The sequence below is a fragment of the Pteropus vampyrus genome, unplaced genomic scaffold (genome assembly GCF_000151845.1).
Source record: "Pteropus vampyrus isolate Shadow unplaced genomic scaffold, Pvam_2.0 Scaffold383, whole genome shotgun sequence".
Classification (NCBI taxonomy): Eukaryota; Metazoa; Chordata; class Mammalia; order Chiroptera; family Pteropodidae; genus Pteropus; species Pteropus vampyrus.
The window spans coordinates 229,208-252,793 of record NW_011889164.1 but is presented as its reverse complement, the minus strand read 5'-3'; the positions used below and the strand labels follow the sequence as shown (position 1 = coordinate 252,793).

The 23,586-nt window shown below is 38.0% G+C and overlaps 1 protein-coding gene across 5 annotated transcripts in view; it reads right to left on the bottom strand.

Moving 5' to 3' along the window:
* Nucleotides 1–11,777: 11,777 nt before the first annotated feature.
* Nucleotides 11,778–23,586, bottom strand: part of PLD5 (phospholipase D family member 5) — a 212,331-nt gene continuing 200,522 nt past the window's right edge. For 4 of the 5 annotated variants that reach the window (XM_023523199.1, XM_023523202.1, XM_011379997.2 and 1 more), the window contains one exon: nucleotides 11,778–16,589. In XM_023523199.1, coding sequence (XP_023378967.1) covers nucleotides 16,333–16,589 — 257 coding nt within the window. In that variant the 3' untranslated portion in view covers nucleotides 11,778–16,332. The remainder of the gene's footprint in view (nucleotides 16,590–23,586) is intronic. The other variant, XM_023523200.1, reaches the window with a different exon arrangement.

Here is a 23,586-nt window from a genome sequence, read left to right as displayed (position 1 = left end):
TTTACCGCTCTTTGCATCTTTGTTTTTAAAAATGTCAAATCAAAATTATGTTTAACTGCAATCACATCCATGTAAGTGCCACTATGTAACTGCTAATTCAGTTACTTATAAGCGACAGGCAGTGGAGGTAAAAATAATATTCCAAACCCACTGTCTGTTTTTCATGGTGACTTTTTAATTTAGGACTTTTTGTTAAATATTATAAAAGAATAAAGAGAGAAGTCCAGACACAGCATCTATTTTTATTTAAAGACGAGCATAGCTGGGTTGAAAATGAACTTACAGCTACATGAAAGGATATGACTTCATATTTGGCTGTCATTCCTGTGTCAATTTGTTTTATACCCTCTCCAGCAACACAGATGGTCCTCATCCATTTTCTTCTTTAAAATGCTCATATTTCACTTCTTGTATCTTAGTCACCTGTGCATTCTACAATTTTGAGGTATTGAAGTTTTTCCAGGCTGGAGTCCTCACCTAGTGTTACGGATAAAGCTCACTGTTCTCCAGGATGTCAATGGAGTCAGAAACTCGTGAAAAACAAAGGAAAAAATTCTTCAGTTATAAGTTATAATAACACTTCCATGAGGCAAAAGGGTAAAAACCATTGGACTTTTAATGGAATTATGAGTCTTTAAATAGAAAACGATGAGGGCATCATGAGGGCAGAAGACAGAGACTTTCTATTATTTCAATTGAGTATCGTATTAGCTATATCTTGCCGTGTAACAAATCACCCCAATGTGTAATGGCTTAAAACTACATACCTTTATCATGTTAAGATTCTTGTGTTCAGGCACCTGGGCACAGCTGGGCTAGACCCTGTGTTTCACAGTCTCTCCGGAGGCTGCTACCCAAATTGAGGCCTAAGGTCACTTCCGGCTATACTGGGAAAGGATCTGTGTAATTGTTGGCGGGATTTCGTTCCTCACCGCTGTTGGATTTAGGGTCTCAGTTCCTGTTGGCTGTTGTCTAAAGGGGCTGCTCTCAATTCCTTGCCATGTGGACCTCTCCAACACGACAGCTTGCTTCATTAAATTGCACGAGCCAAGAAAGCCATGGAGAGAATCTACGAGCTGTACGGAAGCTGCAGAATTGCGTAACCTATACAAAGAAGTGACATCTTATTGATTTCCAATATTTTCTTGGTTAGAAGTCCCTAGGACCAGCCCACATTCACAGTGAGGGTGTTCCACAGGGGAATCACTACTAGGACGTTGGGGTCACTGGGCCATTTTGGAAATCTGCCTACCATTTGTATGAAGTAAGACTTTAGATTTTATGTCATACCATTCCAAATTCACAGAAAATAAATTAGCCTTCATTGGCTGAGAGAATCTAACAGTGCTTAGAATTTGGCAAATAAATATACTAACAGGGTATTTGCGAATTATCTTATATTTACATATAATTTTAAGGAAAATATTTCAGAGACAGGTGGCATTAGAACAAATTGGTGCTGTGCAAAGCTGCATTAGGCCAGGTAGGTGTGTAAGACAAAAAGTGTGAGTTTGGGAGACACAAAATCCCGACTTCAGACTCTGGTGCCATCACACAGTATGTCGTGTGGTGTCAGCACCTGGAAGCCTCCCTCTCGCTCTTTCTAGTTCACTATCCAACCTTCCCTAAAGGTAACCACTATCCTGACCAGGACAGGTTATTCTGGCCCATTTTGGAACTTCAGATCAATGGACTCATGCTGTATTTTTGTGTGTGCATCTGGCTTCTTTCAGTCACCATTATATTTGTGAGATTCAATCATGGTGTGACATGTAGTTACAGTTCATCTACTTTTTAAAAATTTTATGTATAAATAAATCTCAATTTATCCATTCTACCATTGATACTCCTTTTTTCCTTCAGTTTTTGGTTATTATGAATAGTGTTGTTCTTTCCATATAAATGTACATTTATAATTATTGGTTTTACATCTATAGATAACATTACTAGGTAATAGCGATGTCTATGTTCAAATTAACAAACAAAGAGTTTTCCGAAATGGTTGTACTGGCAGAGTGTCATATATCTAAATGTGGTTTTAACCTTCACTGTCCAGTTATTAATGAGGGTGAGCATCTTTCCATATATTTATTGGCTAATTGTATATAACCTTTTATGATGTTCCCGTGCAAATCCCTTGCTCCTTTATCTATTGAGTTGATAGTCTTTTTCTTACTGATTTTCAGAAGTTATTTATATATTCTGGAAATGAGCTCTTTATGAATTAGTTTTTATATATACTTTTTCAGACTCTGGCTTGTCTTCATTTTCTTAGTGGGGTATTTTAGTAATGGAATTTCTTAATTTTATTGTAGTCCAATGTAGTCCACAACTTCCTTTACTATTCTAAGTATATGAAGATGTTCTTCTGTATTTTTTTTTTTCTGTATACTTTCTGTATTTGTTTTTTCTTTGTTGGTTGTATATAAAAATCAATTTGTTGATCTTTTGTCCATAGAACTTGCTCAAGTCTTAATTTTAAGAGTTTATCTTTAGATTCTTTGAATGTTTTTACAATCTAAATTATGTCATCTGTGTACAAAATGTTTGATTTTTTTCCTTTGAAACCTTATACTATGTATGTAAGGGCATATTTACACATGCCCTATTGCACTGATTATAACCTTTAGTACTTTCTCTTTTTTTTTTTTGCCTATAATTGGTGATAGTCAGCATTCTTATTATATTCATAATTTAAGAAAGAAAGTCGGTATTATTTATGATGATTATTTTGATATTTTTTTTGTAGACATCCTTTATCAGATTGTTATCTTTTATTCCTAATTTGCTGAGAATTTGTCTCCTATAAATGAGTATTGAATTGCATCACATACTTTTTCTGTGTCAATTGAGATAATCATTTGATTTTTCTTCTTTAGTTTTTTAATATAGTTAATTACATTGATTAATTTTTTCAATGTTTAACCAACGTTGTATTCCTGAAACGTAGCCAAATCAGTCAATTTGTATTAATTACTCTTTTTATATATCACCAGATTTACTTTGCTCATGTTTTGCTTCAGATATTCACATCTATATTTATGAAAGAGATTGACCTTTAATTTTTGTTCTTTTTTGTAAAGTTCTGAAATTACTGTTATGCAGGCCTCAAAAAGTATCAAGTATTCTTTTTTATTCCTAGATTTGGAAAAGTTTTGTTTAAGTGCTATTACATTTGACTCTTGAGCAGTGCAGGAAGTAAAGGCATTGACCCCTGTGCGGTTGAAAATCAGAATATAAATTTTGACTCCTCCAAAACTTAACTACAGTTGTCCTGTAGTAACCATGGGAAGTTGGTTCCAGGATCTCTACAGATACCAAACCCTCATGCTCTAGTCCCTTATTCAAAATGGAGTAGCATAATGAAAGCAGGTGGTCCTCCATATCTGTGGAGTCCCAGTCAACTGTGGTTGTTTGAATCTACAGATGCAAAACCCAGGATACTAATGGCTAACCGTCTATTTATTAAAACAAATCTGCATACAAGTGGACCCATGCAGTTCAAACCCATGTTGTTCAAGAGTCAACTGTACTTCTTATGTTAAATTTTGGAAAATTTATCATAAAGCTATCTGGGCTTGCAGTTTTCTTTGCAGAATTGTAGTTTTCAATGTGAATAATTGATTTATTTGTAAGAATAATTATATATTTAGGTTATCTATTTCTTTTATCAATGTTTGTAAGCAGTATCTTTTTTATAGAAATATTCTTAATTTGAATTTTTAAATATCAGCATAATGTACAAAATTCTTTTTATCTTTCCAACATTTTTAGGATCTTTTTTATTCCTGATATTAGTTATTTCTGAATTATTTCTCTTTTTCTTTATTGTATTCATGAGGGGTTTATTAATTTTATTAATTTTTCCAATTTGCAACTTTAGCTTTATTTATGCTTTTTTATGTACTTTTTACAAAATTATTAATAGCTGTTCTTTCTTCTCCCTAAGCCACCAACTTTCTTTGGTTTTAATTCTTTCATTCTTATTCGAATATTTTGAAATGGACATTATGATCTTGGTTTTTGAGACATTTTTCTTTTCTAATATGTTAAGATATAGCTTTTCTTTTCGGTATGGCCTTACCTGCTTCTCATAAATTTTGACATATCTTCAGTATGTTTCCATTCAAAATATTTTTTAATTTTGATTGTAAATTCTTTTTTAATTGATTAATTATTAGAGGTTAAATGTTTAATTTCCAATCTTTGGGGATTTTCCTTTATCTTTTTGTATTTAATTTGTAGCTTCATACTCCTGCATTCAGAGAACATATCCTGTATAATATCAATTCTGTAAAGTTTGTTGCTTTATAGTCCAACATATGGTTCATATGTTCTAAATGTTCCAGGTGCACTTAAAAAGAATGTATATTCTCCAGTCACTGGGTGTACTATACAGCATATGCCATTAGGCAAACTTTGTTAGCCTTCAATTTTTTACCAAATTTTCCACATTATTGCCAATAATTTAGCTAGTTTTATCAGTTAATAACAGATTTAAAAAAATATATATTGCAGTGCAGAGAAATCTCCAGTTCTCCTTTTATTTCTGTCTATTTTTGGTAAATATATTTTGAGACTAAATATATTTGTAAGTACACTAAAATTAGAACTTTATATCTTCCTTATGAATGTAACCTCTCAAAACCATGGTATGCCACCCTTTACCTTTAATGATGTTTACTGTCTCTCCTATCTGATATTAATATTGCATTTGCATGTGCATTATTTTTCCATCTTTTAGTTTTCAACTTCTCTGTGTTTTCATATTTAAGGCAAATCTTAAAGCAGCATAAAGTTTGTTTTTGTTTTTAAATCCAATCAGATAAATGTTATCTTTTAAATTAGGTAGGCATTTATTCTGTCTAAAATTAAGGACAAATTTGGTTTAATCAACCATCTTACTATTGCCTTCTATTTGGCCTGTTCTGTGTTCCTTTGTCTTTCAATTCTTGCCTTCTGGTGAATTGATTATTTAAAATTTTCTCTCCTCTCATTTATTAGCTTATTGGATAACTATATCTTTTTATTATTCGTTTAAGGATTACCATAGAGATTATAATATTTATACTTGACTTACGAAAATCTAAGATAAATAAATACCTTTTTTCTTTCATGGACAATACAAGCCCTTAGAGCAATTTAACTCCATTTACTCCTTACTTCCCCAGGCTCACCAACTTGTATTTCATTGTTGGTATGTGTTTTAATTCTTTCCTCTATTTCTCTCTATATCTATAAATATCTCTATTATGCCATAAGAAATATATACTTCTTCATACAGTTCAAAATTCTTTGGGTGTGCCCACATATTAACTCTTTTGATTAATTTTCATTCTTTTTTGCATCTCTGGGTTTCTGTCTGGGTTCATTTGCTTCCTGAATGACAAATACTCTTTTTTGTTTTATGTGGTGAGTAACAAAACCCTCAGTTTCAAATGAAAATTACTTTTTTGTCATCATCCTTTGAGAATATTTTTTCCTGTGCGAAAAATTCTAGGTTGGCAGTTATTTCTTTTAGAACTTTGAAGTTATTATTCTATTCCACTATCTTCTGGATTTTGTTGTTTCTATTGATTTTTATTGTTTTTATTTTTATTGTTATTTCTTTGAAAGTAATATGTACTTTTAAAAAAGTAGTCTGATTGTTTTTGGTAGTTAGCTGGTATATTATGATGTACTTAACAGTGGTTTTCTTTATATTCATCTTGTTTGGGGTTCATTGAAATACTTAAATCTATGGGTTCATATCGTATATTGTCTTTGAAAATGCAAGTGGCTGAACTAGGACCAATAACATCTCCAAATCATCTGAATTCAGAGAGAGATGATTTGAAGCTCCCTGATAAGACTTTTGTTTTAAATGTATCCTTACTCCTTGTGTATTATCCCTCAGTGTATTAACCCAAAGCCTGGGGCTTACAATGGGGCTTCCTTGGGGTTCTGATTTCCAAAATTGTATTTCCAATCCCTTGAGTCTGTCAAAAGCTCCACTAAGCATCTATGCTTCTGAAATCAGCAGATGCCTTGAGGAAAATGGCTACAAATTCTTGATTCGTTTTTCTAGGTTTTTCTCTCTTGGATCTTGACCATGCAGTTTCCTCCCTGGCTTGATATACGTCTGATGCATTAAAACCAATGTGGTATCAAATCTTTTTTCAGCTTTTCTAGTTGTTTTCTACAAATGGTTTAATCAGCACTACCTAGTCTGTCATTGTAGGGAGACATTCATTAAGTTTTAAATATAGCATTTCACTTTTTTTTTCTTTTCTTTCTAAATTCTTAGGTTCATGAGAGGAGAAACTATTTTGTTCATCTTGGTATGCCCAGTACTCAGCTCAGAACTTGGAATACAATACAAGATTATTAAATATTTGTTAAATAAAGTTTATGTTTGGGATTGATTGCAAGTAATGTTAATTTTTTTTTTACTCTTTACCAGAAATTGTTAAGAATGTCACTCATGAATTGTAATGTAACAAGGCCCAGCTGTGGGAGTTGTCTATCCTGGATGTAGTCAGTTGGTTAGAAATTAGACCAACACAATTTTTTCCCCCAAGGAGGAGTATTTTGTCACTGACATTATTTAGAATTTCTGGTACACAATGATAGTAAAAAGCAGATGATGTTAATTAGTTATTTTATTGTTTTTAAATTTCAATATGAAAGGTGTCCTTATTGTCTGCAGTCTAGGGCAGACTACTCCCATCACATAAACATTGGTGTGCCACTGCTCATGACAGTAGAGGCAAATGAGATGGTTGTTGGGGACAATCCAGCTGGGTTTAATTTATGGAAAGAGCTGAGTCCACGTAAGTGAGTGGGCCAGCTTTGACATACTTTGTGTTTTCTGATTACCCCACCCTCTACTGTCTCCAGGAAACATTTATCTGGGCTGGATTGTTTTTAACTATGCATCTACTAATAAGATTGGTCAGGGCACTGTGGCCATCGAATGTTGAAGAATGGTTTGCTCAAATTGGATCGACTTCATGTTTGGGTTTGCGGGTCAGACTAGCTTATAAACTCCCTTGAGAACAGAGATACTCATTATTGTCTGTTCCACAGCCCCGACTCCAGTATTGCAGACAATCGGTGCTTGATACACATGAGTTACATTGAATGGTGCTCCCTTGTGTGTTATTTCACACATAAACCACAACAATTTGTTGTATTTTAATCTCTTAAACCCAAGATGAAGGAGGAAAATATAATTTTTTTATGGAATATACAACATACAGTTAAAAGACCCTTTGCTTTGGATTTTGTGGTCAAGATGGTGGAGTAAGTAAAATACTGTGCTCACCTCCCCTCATGACCACATCAAAATTACAACTAAACTACAGAACAACCATCATTGAGATTCACCTGAAGTCTAGCTGAACAGAAATAATATAAGCGAGGACATACATAAGAAGCCACATTCAGATTGGTAGGAGGGATGAGACACAGGACAGGTTGGTCACACACACATACATACACACATGCACACCCACATGTGGCAGTTAAGAATCTCGTCTGTGGAGGTTCCCCCTGAGGGGCGAGGGCTCCTCGTGTTAGATGACTTCCAACACACTCACAAAGCTTGGTTGCGAGAACTCCTCTCTAGTTATGCTTTTATTTACCTGTTATTTTAGATAGTGACAGGCAGTGAAGTTCACCTGAATAGATCTCCAGAACCCAGGCCAACGGTAAAGGAAGCTACTTGAACCCCTTTCAGTCATGATTATTTTGCCCTAGCCTAAGCATTAAATCAGCTGGTTGACATCTCTAAATACATTTTGGGGGTGTGGATTTTTTTTTTTCCTTTGGTGATTATTGACACCAAAGTTTAGGGTATTGTATTTTGGTTCCATTCACCCTTCTTCTTCAGAGAGTCATCCTGATCCTAGAATTCTTATAGTCTTTACCATTCTTAAACATTTCTTACTTTTTATCCTCCTGAATTTGTCTTCACTCTAATGAGAAACTCATTGGTAATTTTGTCTTTTTCTAATTAAATATGTTAGTCATTAATACCAGTCACTAATATTTTGAATTTTTTACCATTCCAGAAATGACAGTAGGATTGAATTTCTTAGCATTAGTCTAGTCTGGTGAGATCATATGACTAGTTTGAGCCATTGTGTTGTGAACAGAAGTGGCATGTGTCACTTCTTGGCCAGAGGATTTAATAGCTGGTGTAAGACCCTCCAAAGATCTCCTTTCCCTCTGGTATAGTGACCAGCAATATTTGTTCTGTCAATTTTGGTCCCTGAGTGGTCACAATCAGCACAGTGTTCCTGCCAACCTGTGATGAATAAGCAGTGTGAGCAAAAAACAAACCCTGTGGTTTTAAGCCTCTAAGATTTTGGAATTGCTCAAGCTGTGTTTATCAGTCAGGGTTGTACCATAGAAATAGAATAAGTAGGCTATGCACACACATTAGAGAGAGATTTATCATGAGAGATTGGCTAGGTGATTGTGGGGGATGACCAGGTAAGTCTGAGTCCCCCGGCCGGGCCGTCGGGGCGCAGCTGGAGCTCTGGGCAGGTGCCAATCCTGCAGTCCGGATGGGGGATTCCTTTCCCTTTATGACAGCTTCGGTTCTGCTCTTACAACCTCCCAACTGATTGAATCAGCCTGCCCGGTTTATCTAATATTCCTTACTTAAAGAAAACTGATTATAGATTTTAATCACTTCTTCAAAACACCTTCACGACAATTCCTAGGTCAATGTTTTATTGAATAACAGGAATTATCACCTGGCCAAATTGACACATACAACTGACCATCACTCTGTGGCACAAATAATTAGGCTCCTAATTGCAGCAGACCTTAGACTTAAATGACTTATCTCATGCATCTTTTTTATATGAATAACTACAAACAAACAGCCTGAGGGACAAACTTTAAAAAAGGATTTTATTTTCAACACACAATAAATGGTAGTTATATAAACCATAAAGGCTTTCTTTTCACTTTTGAATGAGTGCCCACAATGGGCTCCATGTGAAACAGAACTCATGGCTATAGACCTTCTTCTGGTGTTACTAATTCCTACCTAAATCTAGTAGGAAGAGATGCCAGGCTAAGCGTGCCTTGACCCCCACCCCCGCCTTCTCCAATCCCTCCTATGGCCTCTTAAAGGCCCGTCTTCCTTTGTAAGACCTCTCAGGGGTAGTTTTACTTCCACCTTCTACAAATCCCCAAATATTTAGAATATTAGAATATTAACAACTTTTGTATTTATTAAGCCAGTCATCCGAATACATATTTATAAACAATTTCTAAATTTATAACACATCTGCCTCTACTTAACTCAGTTATTCTCTGCCTCATTTTCCTCATATAAAAAATAATGTGTTTGGGCTTCAAAAATTTTATTTCCGGCTCCAACAGTCTCTGTATCTATCATGCAGTTATCTCCTGAATGGCTTTTCAATGTCCATCTTCAATTCTCCTAATTCATCTTTATGAGTCTAAGATATTTGGTCACAATTAATTTGATACTTAACACTTATACAGTGGATCCAGGCGATTTACCATGAAGATTTCCAATACGAGTCCATGTCTCATGAAGACAGGCACACCACAGTGCTGCTCTTACTTCCTCACTGACTGCTAAGCTACTTAGAAATGTGGGCAGCTTCAATTTAGCATGTGTGTTAGGCCCCTCCGGATGGCAAAGAGCAGGCATGCAGTCAGGTTATCTCAATTAATGTGAGTTTATTTGTGTCAATACATAAGAAAATAAGGAAGATAAGAAAGCAATCCAGTACTACAAAGTCCGGCTTCGTTGTTCAGGAATTAGTCATTATTATTCCAGTAACCTAAGAGCAGAAATAGTGAATCCACAAGAACTCTACTTGGCTTAACTGAAGAAGTAGTTGCCATTACTCTAAGGTGATACCATCAGGTGACTCAGTTCTTCTCTTTTGGCTGCTCTTAGCACTACTCATTTGTTTTCTGTGTCTCATATGTAGATTCCCTAAAGGAAGGCTCTGGTTGGCTGGGCCAGGTGTCATCCAACATCAGTGCTGCATATGTCTCCTTCCCTAGGCCGCACTCTGGCCTAAAAATGGGTTTGAGTCAGGTATGAACATTGGCACAATTAGCTGTGACCAGTGGTGAGTGCTCACAGGGCAGAAAACATAATTCTACTTATGCAGGAGCATGGATGTGCTCTCTCCAGGACAAGCACAGACCCACTCATGGAACATGGTAACACACAGCTCTACTGCTGGGGACAAAACAGCTTCTGTTTCACAGTGACATTTTCTCATGGTGCTCTATCGCTACCATAACCTCCCTGAAACCACGTCACTGCCTTTCTTTTATTACATTTGGTGGGGGAGATGTTGCCTTTAGTAACATGCACTTTCAAAAGAAGCAGATAATCTGTACTTTTAAGTGAAAGTAAGTGAAGTTATAAATTAAACTTTGAGTCACATGAATGTTGTTGGAACATATTTTCTGAGTTGTCTTTAAAGATCTTCCCCCATTCATACTGGAAAGTCATATATGATTTCAATATTTTTAATCCTGAAAATTGAGGTCATAATCCCAAAACTTATTGTATACTTACATGGACACTCTAAATTAGAAACTACATGTGTCCGTGTTTGTGTTTATAAACTTAGAATTTCTCAACTATTCCTCAGTACATTCTACCTATGGTGATAGTACAGTCTGTGAGGGAATTAACAAATTTTCAACATGTCTGAAGCTAAAAGGAATGTGTTTGAGAGCCAGATATCTGTTCTATAAAAGGAGAACTATTCCACTTACTAATTTTTCTTTCATATGAAATAAAAACAAATCACAAATAATCTTCACCTTTACTATAATTTAACTGGACTCCTTGCACAGGATTAGACTGTTAGCCCAATTAAAAAAAAAAAAAGGAAGAAGAAGAAGAAGCCATAAATTAAAGGATTCGGAAAATGCCGATAAAATCAAATAATTATTGACTATGCAGATTCAGAAAGCTGGCTTTATCAAGCCTTTGTTAAACTCTCAAATGATACCCTTAAAAAATGTATGCATTTTCAAATTTCTTCTTTTTATAAAAAGGTACCCACCTTATCACATACCATGCACATTCTTTCAGAGATAAATCTAATTGTTTAGCAAGTCAACATAATTGTATTCCATGTTGGTCTTCTGTGTGAACGGCACTCAAACACATTTGGCTTGATAGACTCTCAGCTTCTGAGGCCAAATGGGAAGGAAAGTTGTACATTTGGAGGAGTTGGTTTGGATGGCTTTCAAAGTATCCACTAAACCTGTGATTTAATATGGATTTATTAAGCAGATACCTGGTCTTTTGATTATGGAGTTGAGCCTGGAAAGAGGAGAGTGTGGTTGGGAAGTATAGGAGGCAGCTCAAATTGTATCTATAAATGCCTTTTCTGTCACTGGGCCAGAATGTACAGCCTGGTCTCTACAGTGGATTCTTCACTAAAAAAAATAATAATTTATTTACTCAAAATCAAGATATATTGAAAACAAACTTTTTATATAAAAACGGAAATACTGTTACAAAGATGCCTCCTTGAGCAAATATGCAAAATGGTGAGAACATAGCCCATTGGGCCAGCTGCATTTACTTATTCATCACTCAGAGTACAGCTTGGACGCTTGTAAGAGAGTGGTTCGTTTCTAGGATCAAGTTGAAGAGAGAAATAAATGCCTCATCTCTCAGAATGAAAACAAAAACATATAATATTTACTTTTGAAAAAATGGAGCACTTGGAGCACTTGAAAGATTTGAGAATTTTAATGATGCTCCCAAATTCAGCCCTTTATCACACCAATTTATTTAGGTATCTTAAGGTTAATAATATAGATATCTCCAGGTACAACTTCATCCTATTTACATAAAGAAACATTAAAAATTCAAGATATCCTTTGTAAAAGAATTAGAAGTTTAGTAGTTGAACATAGCAAAAGAAAATGCATAACAGCCTATTAAATGTCACAGTTCTTTCTCATCAAATTGCCAAAAGGAGCATAAGTGATCAGTAACTTTTTTAGAACTCTGTAAGTACAAGACTGCAACTGGATCAAAAATAAGAAAATTCAGTTTTACAATCTCAAGAAGGTTCTGAAGAATACCTGTCTAGTGACCATAAAAAACAAACAAACAAACAAACAAACAAAAAACCGAAATAAACAATATTTTCATAATTTAGCCAAAGATGGAAATTTTCTCAAATGGGAAAGGCAAGCTATGCACTGGGGTTGACTTAAAGATTATTGAAAAGCTTTCACCAATTTAAAACCAATAAGGCAAAAATGATAAATAGCTATTTGGTTACCAACATATAAAAAGAAAAGAAAAGATGCTAAATCACAGCAAATAGAAAAATGCTGAAAATGGATTAATTTATCCAATTTACCTTAATTTCTCCTCCAAAAGGCTTATAATAAAGTATACTAGTTCACTGAGAATAAGTAGAGAAAACCAAAGAATTGAACATTTTTCCACAATATATGGGGCTGTTTTTAAAGGACTGAGTTTAAATAAGCAATAGCAAAGAATCTTTCATTATAGAAGAAAACCGTTCTGTTGTGAGTGAAGACAGCTTTTTACATTACTTAAATGTTAATAATAATGGAATGAATTTTGGACAAAGAAACTCACACAAGTGGTCATATATATGATAAAAAGGCAGATTCTGGGATAGAATTCCTGAGACAGATGGACCCTGGGTCTGATCTTATCAAGAAATCCTTATAGTCTTTTATTTTTATTTTCCCTTGAAATTTAGTTCCATAAACATTTCTAAAAACAAACAGGAAACTCAGAAATAATCAAAATCACTTAAGAATAGCCACAGGCTGGCAGGCGATGAGTTTCTGTCAGTCCCAGGTTCAGCGAGGCACTTTTAACAAACCAGTAACTGCAATAACGAAACACATTTTCCAAAGGGTAAGACCAACCCAAAATGTGATCAGACCCATCTCACTAAGAACCAAATCAGAAACGCTACAATCGACAGCATAAACACAGCCCGGATGGGAAAAGCGATGCCCCAAGCTACGCAGATGCAGTTTTCCGCGGTCCTTTCATTTCTTTCATTGAGTCTGCTTTGACTTTTTAAAGAAGCTAGTTTTTATTCTGCATCCTACAAGACTCTAGAAGTCCCATAAGCATCTCTTTACAAGGTCCTTTAAAGACAGTGAGGGCATTCTCAGGGTGCCTCGCACCTATTATTTTCAGGTACCCGAAGTGTGCAGTTTACAGAGCCTGGATATAACCCAGAATGTTCCATGCCTTCTCCAGTGGTTTCATAAGCTGTGATTCAATTATTTGATATGCTACTGGACAGTGGCAGTATAATAGATGTCAATAGTACTGATATTTGACAGCGTGTGTCAGTGATCTGATCTGGGGGTGATCAAAGTTGTGTGACTTGGGAGGAGGGCAGGTTGCATAAAAACTGTCACTCATGTAAGTTTTCAACTGGAAGGCCCATCAGTGCGTACTGAACTCCACAGTAAGCAGAAATATTCTCATATAGTGAATCACCGTTTAAAATCAATGCTCAAGGATAAATAAGGCACTAAGTTAATGTTAGTCACACCAAAATCAAAAATATAGTCTCAAAGTGTGTTTGCTTTCCTTCCCCCATCCCCTGGGAAATAAATCCTAGGACGTTTGAGTGGAGGAAATGGAAGTTGGTAGTCTATTTTGCACAGCCTAAAATAGAGGAAGACTCCTTCTGGAGGGGTAGGCAAAGCATCCACAGGAAAAAGAAAGTTCTGCAGAATTAAATTTCCTCTTAGGAGACATGGACCGTTTAGGACACTCTCTACACAGGGGACATTTTCCTGGCTGCCAAAGAAGGCCAGCATTGCCTTCTATGGACCCCCTGACTCCTGGAGTCAGTCACCTGGCAGCTACTGTCTGGACCTCCTTGAGGAGGAGGGCTGCTGGGCCAAGCAGGGCTCTGCTGCTGCTGGTGGATGGTGAAAACACCCCAGGCACAGGTTCTCATGCTACTTTTTTGATGGGACTCAGAAGGAAATGGCAATGATGCTCATTTCACAGAGGACAAAATTCTGTTCTCCTATCACATGCAAAAAATAGTGAGAGTGAAGGGGCTCCATTACACCAGGCATATTGCTGTCCCATGGCTGTGACAAATACCCCAGGAGACAACTTGGGAACTAACAAGAAAGTAACCATCTCTCCTCCCTTCATATGTCCTTTGAGAACTCCGACCAGGTTTCTTTTCTCTGCCCAGGTTTGAACTTGGTATGTTTGTCTCTATGCTTCCTCTTTTCTTGCTTTCTTTTGCTTTTTCTCTCTGTTTTTTTTTTTTTTTTTTTTTTTTTTTAACCATCACCAAAAACACCTTTCCTTTACTGAGATGATTGTCTGGATAATGTCCCTACTCAAACAAGAATTGGGTATATGGTAAATATTTAGAGTTTTATGGGCTGGCCATTATTGATGAATTTCATTAAGAATCCCCCAGTCATTCATACAAACATGCTACCCTTAAAATACAGCTGTCTTCCAGCTCTCTCCACTGTTTGTTAAATATCCAGTAAAGCAATACTTGGAAACAACAAGAAAGGAAGTTATGTGATTGCTAGATGACCAACAGTAGCCATTCTATGTCAAGCAAAACCATTGGAAGCTTCAAGGATTCCTTCCTCACTCCTCCTGGCATATGAGAAATCAAATCTAGAAATAGAAAAAAGTAATTTAGATTGCTTTTCTTTGCTCCAAAAACACATGGACATGCCAGTCTTGAAGATGACCCCTAGCACGATGCCCAGTTTTGCGTTGCTGTTATCTATGACAAAGTGACTGACAACACGATGATGACCCCAAGCTCCATTGCTGCGTTCCTCCACATTCGCAGCTGGGAGGTGTGAACATGTTTTTTTTGTGTAGGTTCTTTGGGAGAACCTGGTATTGATTTTATCAGGATACCACAAAGATTATTTCAAGAAAAAGATTCTATATCATAATGCTTAGCATTTATATAGTTTCTTTTGATTTCAAAACAAGTTATAAATGTTTCCTACCATGACAACATCTTCGAGAGGTAGGTATTTCCTGTCCCTACATTACCAATGGAAACCGGAGGCCAAGGGGCACAGGACTATTCCAGGCCACAGAGACTCAGGAGCAGCCCTGAGATGGGGCCACCTGCTCTGGCTGTGAAGAGGCCATGCCTCTCTCGCGTGTAGCAACAGTCTCTATTAATATAGGGTAATATATTGTATAGATATAAAACAGTGACACACAACGACATTATAGAACGATAATCCAGGATTTTTGTTTCTTAGTAAAATATGTTAAGCGCAGTATTTAAATTGCATTTCTCTGAAAAGCATTTGGTATATTAAATAGCAGAAGGTATATTAAATAGCTCTATAAACGTTTGCTGGCATACTCTTAACAGCATAATGATTCTAAAGAAATTAAAATCCACTGACGCATAGAGATCGTTCTTTTAAAATACTATCAACTAAAAAAAAATGAAAAACTACTCTATTCGCATGATGCAGACTTAATAGCTTGCTAGATATTAGCAGGTGGCTACATAATTTTCTGAGCTTGAGAGGAAGGATACATATTGCTGGCTGTGGTTTTAAAATACCAACTTGGCAGGGAAAAATGCAGTTGAAAGGTGAAAATTAAAGATTGCTATTTCCATTTTGTATCCATTCCGAGGAAATCATACACTTTCCAAAGATATTATCATACTTGCAACTAGTGTTGAGGTGAATATAGAGACACTGTATCCTAAGAACATTTTGTGAGAAGAGAAAATGATACAAAATAAAAGCTATGGTAGTAGAGGAAAATGAATAAGGACGCAGAAAGGGTATTTTCACCAGTACTGAAGGCTGGCGTGAGAATTTCACCCTTAGGTGACTGTACAGGTCTTGGAGATGGTTGACAAGGATAAATACTTGGTTTGATCTCTTCTTCGGGTGGAATCCCACTCTCCTAAGTGAGCAGTTCTGAGAATCGTGTTAAAGAGCTTACTTCATGCGAAGCGTCCTAAGAACTGACCAGGTAGGTCAACAGAAAAAGTTCTAAAACTAGAAACAAAGAGGCATCAAAGGCTTAAAATTGGTATGCAAACGTAAAAACTAACTTCCAAGCCAAAATGACATTCTGTCGGAAGTAACAAATACAAAAGTCTTAAATGTAATGTATGCCCCGCTAAGATATTGTTAGATATTACATGGCGATCAGAGATTGTTTTCTATAAGTGTGCTTTTTTCCCTAAAAAAAGACATATTAAATTGGGGTTCTCTCCTCAGGCCCTTTATATATAAATATGAAATACGCGCTGTCCTGCAGTGTGTTTGTCCGTGTTATGCACTCACGGGGACCTTCCCACTCGCACTGTAAGTGGCAGTTTTGTTGGAGGTGGGCTGGAGTTTGAACAGGCTGGAGCAGTTTGGCTGTTTGGTCGGCTGTAAGCTTCTGGCGTAGGGTGAGTACCAGTCCCTCTCAAACACATCTTTAAGTTGCTTAATGATGCTCGTGTTGTTCCTCACATCCGCCTGGTTGATAACGAGGCCCGTGCCCGCATTCTGGGTAAAATCATTCCCTACCCAGTCGAAATTTCCTGCAAACAAACAAAAGGAATAACGGTGAGCTCCAATGGGGACTGTTGCCCATGTAATGGAATTCAGAGCAGATTCTAATTAAAAAATAATAAAATAAACACTCGGGAATAATGACAGGGAGACTAAATTCTCTTGACAGTTCGGAAAAAAAAATTCCAAGAAGCCTTACATATGGCATATTAATATTTGCATGTTATTTTGGCATTTCCTCCAGCTTTGCTCAACTTGAAACTCAAAACAAGGAATCTGCTGTTCCTTTTGTAAATGTTATTTCTTATTGACAGTCACAAGACACGCTAAATACAGCAACATTTAAAATATGTAAGAATCTACTTAAAAATTCTGTGAACAATTACTACCTTCTCAAAGAGACAACATCTAGTCCCTATGCACAAATGAGGGGTTCTCATTTCTATGCTCAGAAGCTTCTGCAGCAGAAAAAATGCTGAAGGCAGAGAACTGGCCCTGTCTGAACACACAACACTCCTGGCTCAGGCTGTGAACCGTCCGCTTCCAGGACCAGGCCGCCAGGCTCCCAGTGTGAATGCCTGGTGTTAGGGTGTCCGTTAGCTTGCTAAGGTGACTATAACGAAGGAACACAGACTGGGGGCTTCAACAACAGAAATGTACGGTCTCTCAGTCTGCGGGTCGAGAGTCCGAAATTGAACTGTCAGCAGGGCTGCTTCCTTCTGAGGCTGAGAGGGAAGGACATGGCCCAGGCCCCTCCCTGGCATGTGGGTGGCCGTCACGCCTGTGTTTCTTCACACCGTCTGCCCCCTGTGCACCACTCTGCATCCAAATTCCCCTTTTCATAAGGACACCAGTCACATTGGATTAGGCCCACCCTAATGACCTCATTTCAACGAGTGTCTCTGTAGAGATGCTCTCTCCCAATTAGGTCACACTCCAAGGCACTCGGGGTTCGGGTTTCAACAAATGAATTCTGAGAGGACACAGTTTGGCCCCTAATGGGTAGTTCTGTCCCAGAAATGTGACACGTCTGTGTCACTTACACGTGACAGTCTCCAAGGTCGGAGTAGAAAATAGGGCTGGCTACCGGAAACCCACACATGAAGTCTTGTCTTCCACATCGAAAGGGGAGAGGGTTCCAGCAGGACAAGATTTCTCCCCAGGAGGGGACAGCACTATGTACTTCTTTGATCTCTGCCCTTCATTTAACACATACTTACTGGGCGTCTCATATCTGCCTCACATTACGTTAGAGGCCATGACACAAATCCAAAAATGACAGTCCTCGCCTACAAGGAATTCAGGAAGGAAACACAATAATTTTAACACAAAGCATAGGAGGTGTGTGTCAACAATGCCGTGAGAGCAGGAGAAAGGAACTTCTGATTTTGGCTACATGAGTTAGGACAGGAGCATTTCATTGAGCAGTGAGAGATGCATAGATACTTATCAACCAGGAAATTAGGGAGCCACACCCCAAAGGGATGCAGAAGAAAATACAATCAGGATCTTGGAGCGTGAAGGGGAAGAGCCAGGGATGAAATGGGGATGCAAGGGACTTAGAGGACCTGTTGGGTGTTGAGTGCTGACCGTGAGGAGGGCTGTCCTGCTGTTTGTGTGCAGTGTGTCGTATGGTTGTGGGGCTTACGTCCACTTTGTAGGTGAGGACTGTGAAGCTCAAAGAGGTGAATGAAGTTGCCAATCACATGGCTAATCAATGATAGACCCACTTTTCCAGAGTCCATAAATTACAATACCATAAACAAAAATCTATTCTCACTAAAAAAGATTTAGCCGTGTCAAATCTGACAAAGTTATTGCATAAATCACCACCGGCCCGGGGCTGGTCTAAGCTCTCCATTTTGCTCTCCTTTTTGGTCCAGAGCTGGTTCCACAAGCAAACGGAAGGCTTTGTAAGTGTGGATCTCGACTTTCCTCTCCCTCAGCAGCTCCTCAGGCATCACTGCAGGAATATTTGTGGAATTAGACACCCCCAAGCATATCAACTTCCTTTTCCATCTGGCACCCCTGGGATATTGGAAGGTGATTCTCCTTGTCCCTCATTTTAGTCCTTGAGTTTATTCCTCAGGGCCCACTACCAGGTCACTAAATGAAATATCAGCAGAGAGAAGAACCCCCCCCACCCTCCACCCCCTCACCCCTCTCCCCCATCTCACCCCACTCCCTCAAAACGCGATGAGGCTGTCCATAGCTTCGTGACAGATATAACTCTGGATAAATTTTATTGCTAAAAATGAGTAAACTGTTTGCCAAATGGTTCATAATATCATGTCGGGGTCTCTACACAGAGACCTCCTTTGCCGGTACTGTGTTCCTGACCATTTACTATTAGACACATGGCCACACTCAGCACTGTGGCTTTGTACGAATGCTCAGTGCCAGGTGATCACAGGCCTGGAACTCTAAACTGGAGAGTAGCTGCTGTAGGTTGAGAGTTACTCTGGAGCCCGCTGGTACCTTCTATTCATTCCGTAAACAAAAGGCTCCTGCCTTCCAAGGACTTTCGGATAACACACTAAAATCTCATCCCTACAGCTGAGTGCCAGGCATTGGACCAAAGGCAGAAAATTTGTTATCTTGTTAACATTATTACTTCCAAGATGGCAACACTAACTCCACTGCACTGAAGAGGAAATTAAGGCACAGAAAGGTTACGTAATCTGTCCACGGTGGGAGTGAAAATGATCAGAGCTGGGGTGGAAAGCCAAGTCTGGCTCCACAGCCCACTTCTGATCCTAAAGGCATACTTTGTGCTAATTGTGCACATCATCCTGGACTTCAATAGCAGACCCAGGGGCGGAGCATCCGGCCACCTTGAGATCTCTGCTCCATTCACCCGTCGGCCACACACAGAAATATGCTTGGAGTGGCACAAGGAGGGGGAAGATGAGGGGAGAGAAGTGATGAGATTTTGAAGCCTTATTCTGTGAAATTCAACTTTTTGCTTCAATACAATGAATGGAGCCCAAATCCTGCACCCATATTGATTCTCAAAAGCTTTATGTTCTTCCCAGGAATTTAGCTCCAGGCTGTTTTCGCAGGCCTATCGAGGCGTTCCCCACGTGTGTCCACGTATCCCTACTTTTCACGTCCTGACAGCGGCTACACTTCAAAGCTATACAGGCTTCAGTATTTTTTTCGATTGGGATATAGTTTCACCCAGCTCTTTTTGTGACTGCCATCTCAGCTTCTAAAATGCATGTTGAGCCCCAGATGTCAGGAGAACTTGGTGCCCCCCTCCCTTCCGCCCCCTCAGGAACACCATGGTGACAGTACAGACGAACTCACGGGAAAGGTAGATGGGCTTCAATGAGCCTTTTGAGTGCCTTCAATCAACCTACTCCTCCCTGTCATCCCTCTAATAATTCAAACCTTCTTTTAGATAAGTTTGCTAAGCTTGACTCAAATATAGTCTGGAGAATTAAAAATTAGAGAGATGATACTCTTTGAGGATTCTTCTGTAAGTCTTGTGAAAACTTAATGGAGCTATAATTCCATGCAAGGTGTAGTGTGGGTTTTTCCTAATTCATGACTCTCGGCAGGTGTCTGAGTGATGGCTTATGGGATTTCTAGAACATGCTGATATTAAATCATTAATGAACTTTCCCTCCCGATGCCCTTTACATGTTTTTATATTAGAACTATGCTTCACTCTAGGGAATCCATGTTTTGCTAAACTGCTATGTGTAAAATAAACTCAATTAAAATTGCATTAAAACAGAGAGTGCGGAATAGACCCACATAAATAAAATCAAATGATCCTGACAAAGGAGCAAATGCAATACAAAGGAGCAAGGGTAGTCTTCTCAATAAATGGTGCTGGGACAACTAGGTATCCACATGCAGTAATAATAATAATAACCTATACACAGAACTTATGGCCTTCACAAAATTTAACTCAAAGTGGATCATAGACCTAAAGGTAAGATGCAAAACTATAAAACTCCTAGGAAATAATACGGGAAAAAAAATCTAGATGACCTGGGGTTCAGTGATGACTTTTTAGATAAAACACCAAAGGCATGATCCATGAAAGAAATAATTGTTAAACTGGACTCATTAAAATCAAAAAATTTCTGCTCTGCGGAGGACGGTCAAGAAAAGAAAAGGATAAGCCACACATTGAAAGAAAATATGTGCAAAGGACTTATCTGATAAAGGACTGTTATCCAAAATGACAAATGGCTCTTAAAACTGAATGATAAGAAAACGGAAATTTCAATTAAAAAATGAGCCAGAGACCTTAATATACACCTCACCTAAAAATGGTATGCGAATGGTAAATAAGCACATGAAAAGATGCTCCACAACATGTGCCATTAGGGAGATGCAAATGAAAACATCAGTGAGATCCTACTACACACCTACTAGAATGGCCAAGATCCAGGACACTGACACCACCAAATGCTGCTGAGGATGTGGAGCAACAAGAACTCACTCACTGCTGGGGGACTGCAGAATGGTGCAGCCTCTCAGGAAGACAGTTTGGCGGCGTCTTACAAAACTAAACACACTCTTACCATATGAATCAGCAATCATGCTCCTTGGTATTTTCCAAGAGGAGTCGAGAACTTATGTCCACACAGAAACCTGCACGCGGATGTTTATAGCAGTTTTAGCCATAATTGCCTAAACTTGGAAGCAAAAAAGATGTCCTTTAGCAGGTGACAGTGTAAACACACTGTGGCGTGTCCAGATGATAGAGCAGTATCAGCACAAAAAAGAAATGAGCTATCAAGCCATTAAATGACATGGAGCCAACTTAATTGCACATTACTAAGCGAAAGAAGCCAATCTGAAAAGGCTACGAACTGTATGATTCCAACTATATGATATTTTGGAAAAGACAAAACTAGGAAGACAGTTAAAAAAAAAATCAGTGGTTACCAGGGGTCGAGAGAAAGAAAGATGAACAAGCAGAGCGCAGAAGATTGTTAGGTCAGTGAAAATATTCTGAATGGTACTATGATGATGGATGTGCCATATACATCATTTAATGATATCATTGTACGTTTATCCAAATTCGCAGAGTGTACAACACTGAGAGTAAACTGTAATATAAACTATGGACTCTGGGTGACTGTGTCAACGCAGGTTTACCAGCTGTAACAAATGTACCATGTGGTGGAGGATATTGATCATGGGGAAGGCTGTGCATGTTTTGGGGCAGGGAGCATATGAGAAGTCTCTATACCTTATGCTCAATTTTACTGTGAACCTAAAACTGCTCTAAAAATAATAAAGTCTACTTAAAAGATGCATTGTAAAGGAAGAAGGAAGAGAGCCAGCAATCAATATTTACTAAGTATCTTTATAGATAGATCAGGTTGGGTGCTATTATTCCATTTTACAGATAAGGAATCAGAAGCTCACAGTGGCTCACAGAAATGATACAAGACTTTTAGTCTTGTTCAAGAGTACAAAAAGGTTTATTATCAATATATAAACAACAGACCTCATATTGAGTTATTAAGCCATGATATTGTCGATTCATATAGATGAAGCTATTTTTGTAAGTATCAGTGCTTGAATTCAAAATAGGTTTGTCTGACTCCAAAACACTTATTTAATTCATTAAAAGAACATTTGGATAAAGGCATGATTCACTGCTGAATGTACACACACCTCACTTTAAATAAATCTTGCAGGTAAAATATACAGATTTGAGTCCCTAAACTCCACCGTGCCTGAAATCTGATCCATCCCTGTATTTCCCAATACTTGAGCCAAAAGTTCTCAGTTTTGATTAAACATTTCAAGTTTGTTTTTGTCAGTTGCTTAAAAAGAAGCTGATTTCATTCTACTCTCCAAAAGTTGAACATGAGAAAACCTAAATGATCACATCTCGGGTCACTGAGAGGGACAACATGAATAAAACAATATTCTCATATTCTAAAACAACCCAGATGATACATAGTTTTAAAAATTCCAACATTCTGTTCTAATGTGACACATAACTATTCAAAATGGAAAGAGGCAATATATATTGTAAGAACTGTGTACGGTGCCAGGTGGGTTCTAGACTTACTGGGGGCATCGCTTTGTAAATTATCAATGTCAAACCACCGTGCTGCACACCTGACACTAATATAATATTGAATGGCAACTGTGATTGAAAACAGTAGAAAGATGTCAAAAAAAAAAAAAAAGCAGGAGGTAGTCACTCTCAGTGGACGATGGCAGTGTCACCCGTAGGGCTGCAGAGGGCGAGGGTCCCATGCCCTGGATTCCAGACCCAGATCCTTTCCCCTCACAGCTGCATGTTTAAGTCATTTTGTGTCTTATGACTCAAGTCTCCTCATTTCTAAACTGCAGGTAATAAAAACTGCCCTCCCTATTAGCAAGTTGCTGAGAGAATAAAATAAGAGTAAGTATTTTACAAAGTTAAAAAGGCTTATGTTTTACTTGCTCACTGAATTCGGAAAACAAATACAGTTTCCATATTCCTTCCTTCTACACACATGCTTTTCCTCTCTGCTTTAAGACTGACACTTACTTCATCTGTACAACGTAATAACCGTGCTGCTGTTTTGGAATGTATGCCCTTGGGTTTACAGACAATGTCCATTCTGCCAGTGATGGTACCAGTTAAGGGTGCACCCTGGACCCACACAGATAGTGGGGTGGTAGACTAGGTCTGATACGTCAGTCAGTAACTCTCTAGTACACAGGGTTTCTGCATCTGGAGCGCGACTACCTCAGTAACAAGAGCTAACGCGAATCAGGTATGATATAGGTGCCAGGTGCTTCATGTACATTATCCCACTTAAACTTCACACAGTGACGTCGGAACTATTATTAAAACCCCGTTTTACAGATGTGAGAACTTAGGTATAGAGAGCCTAAGTAAATTGTCCGAAGTTAGACACTTAAAAAATGGCAGGGGTGGGACATTGCCTAGGTAGTGTTTTGGCACCAGACTCTGATGATGTCTGCCTCCCATTACTCATGACAGGTGGCTATTGTACTGTGGTCAGGAAGGAGCACTGTTCACATGCCAGGCTC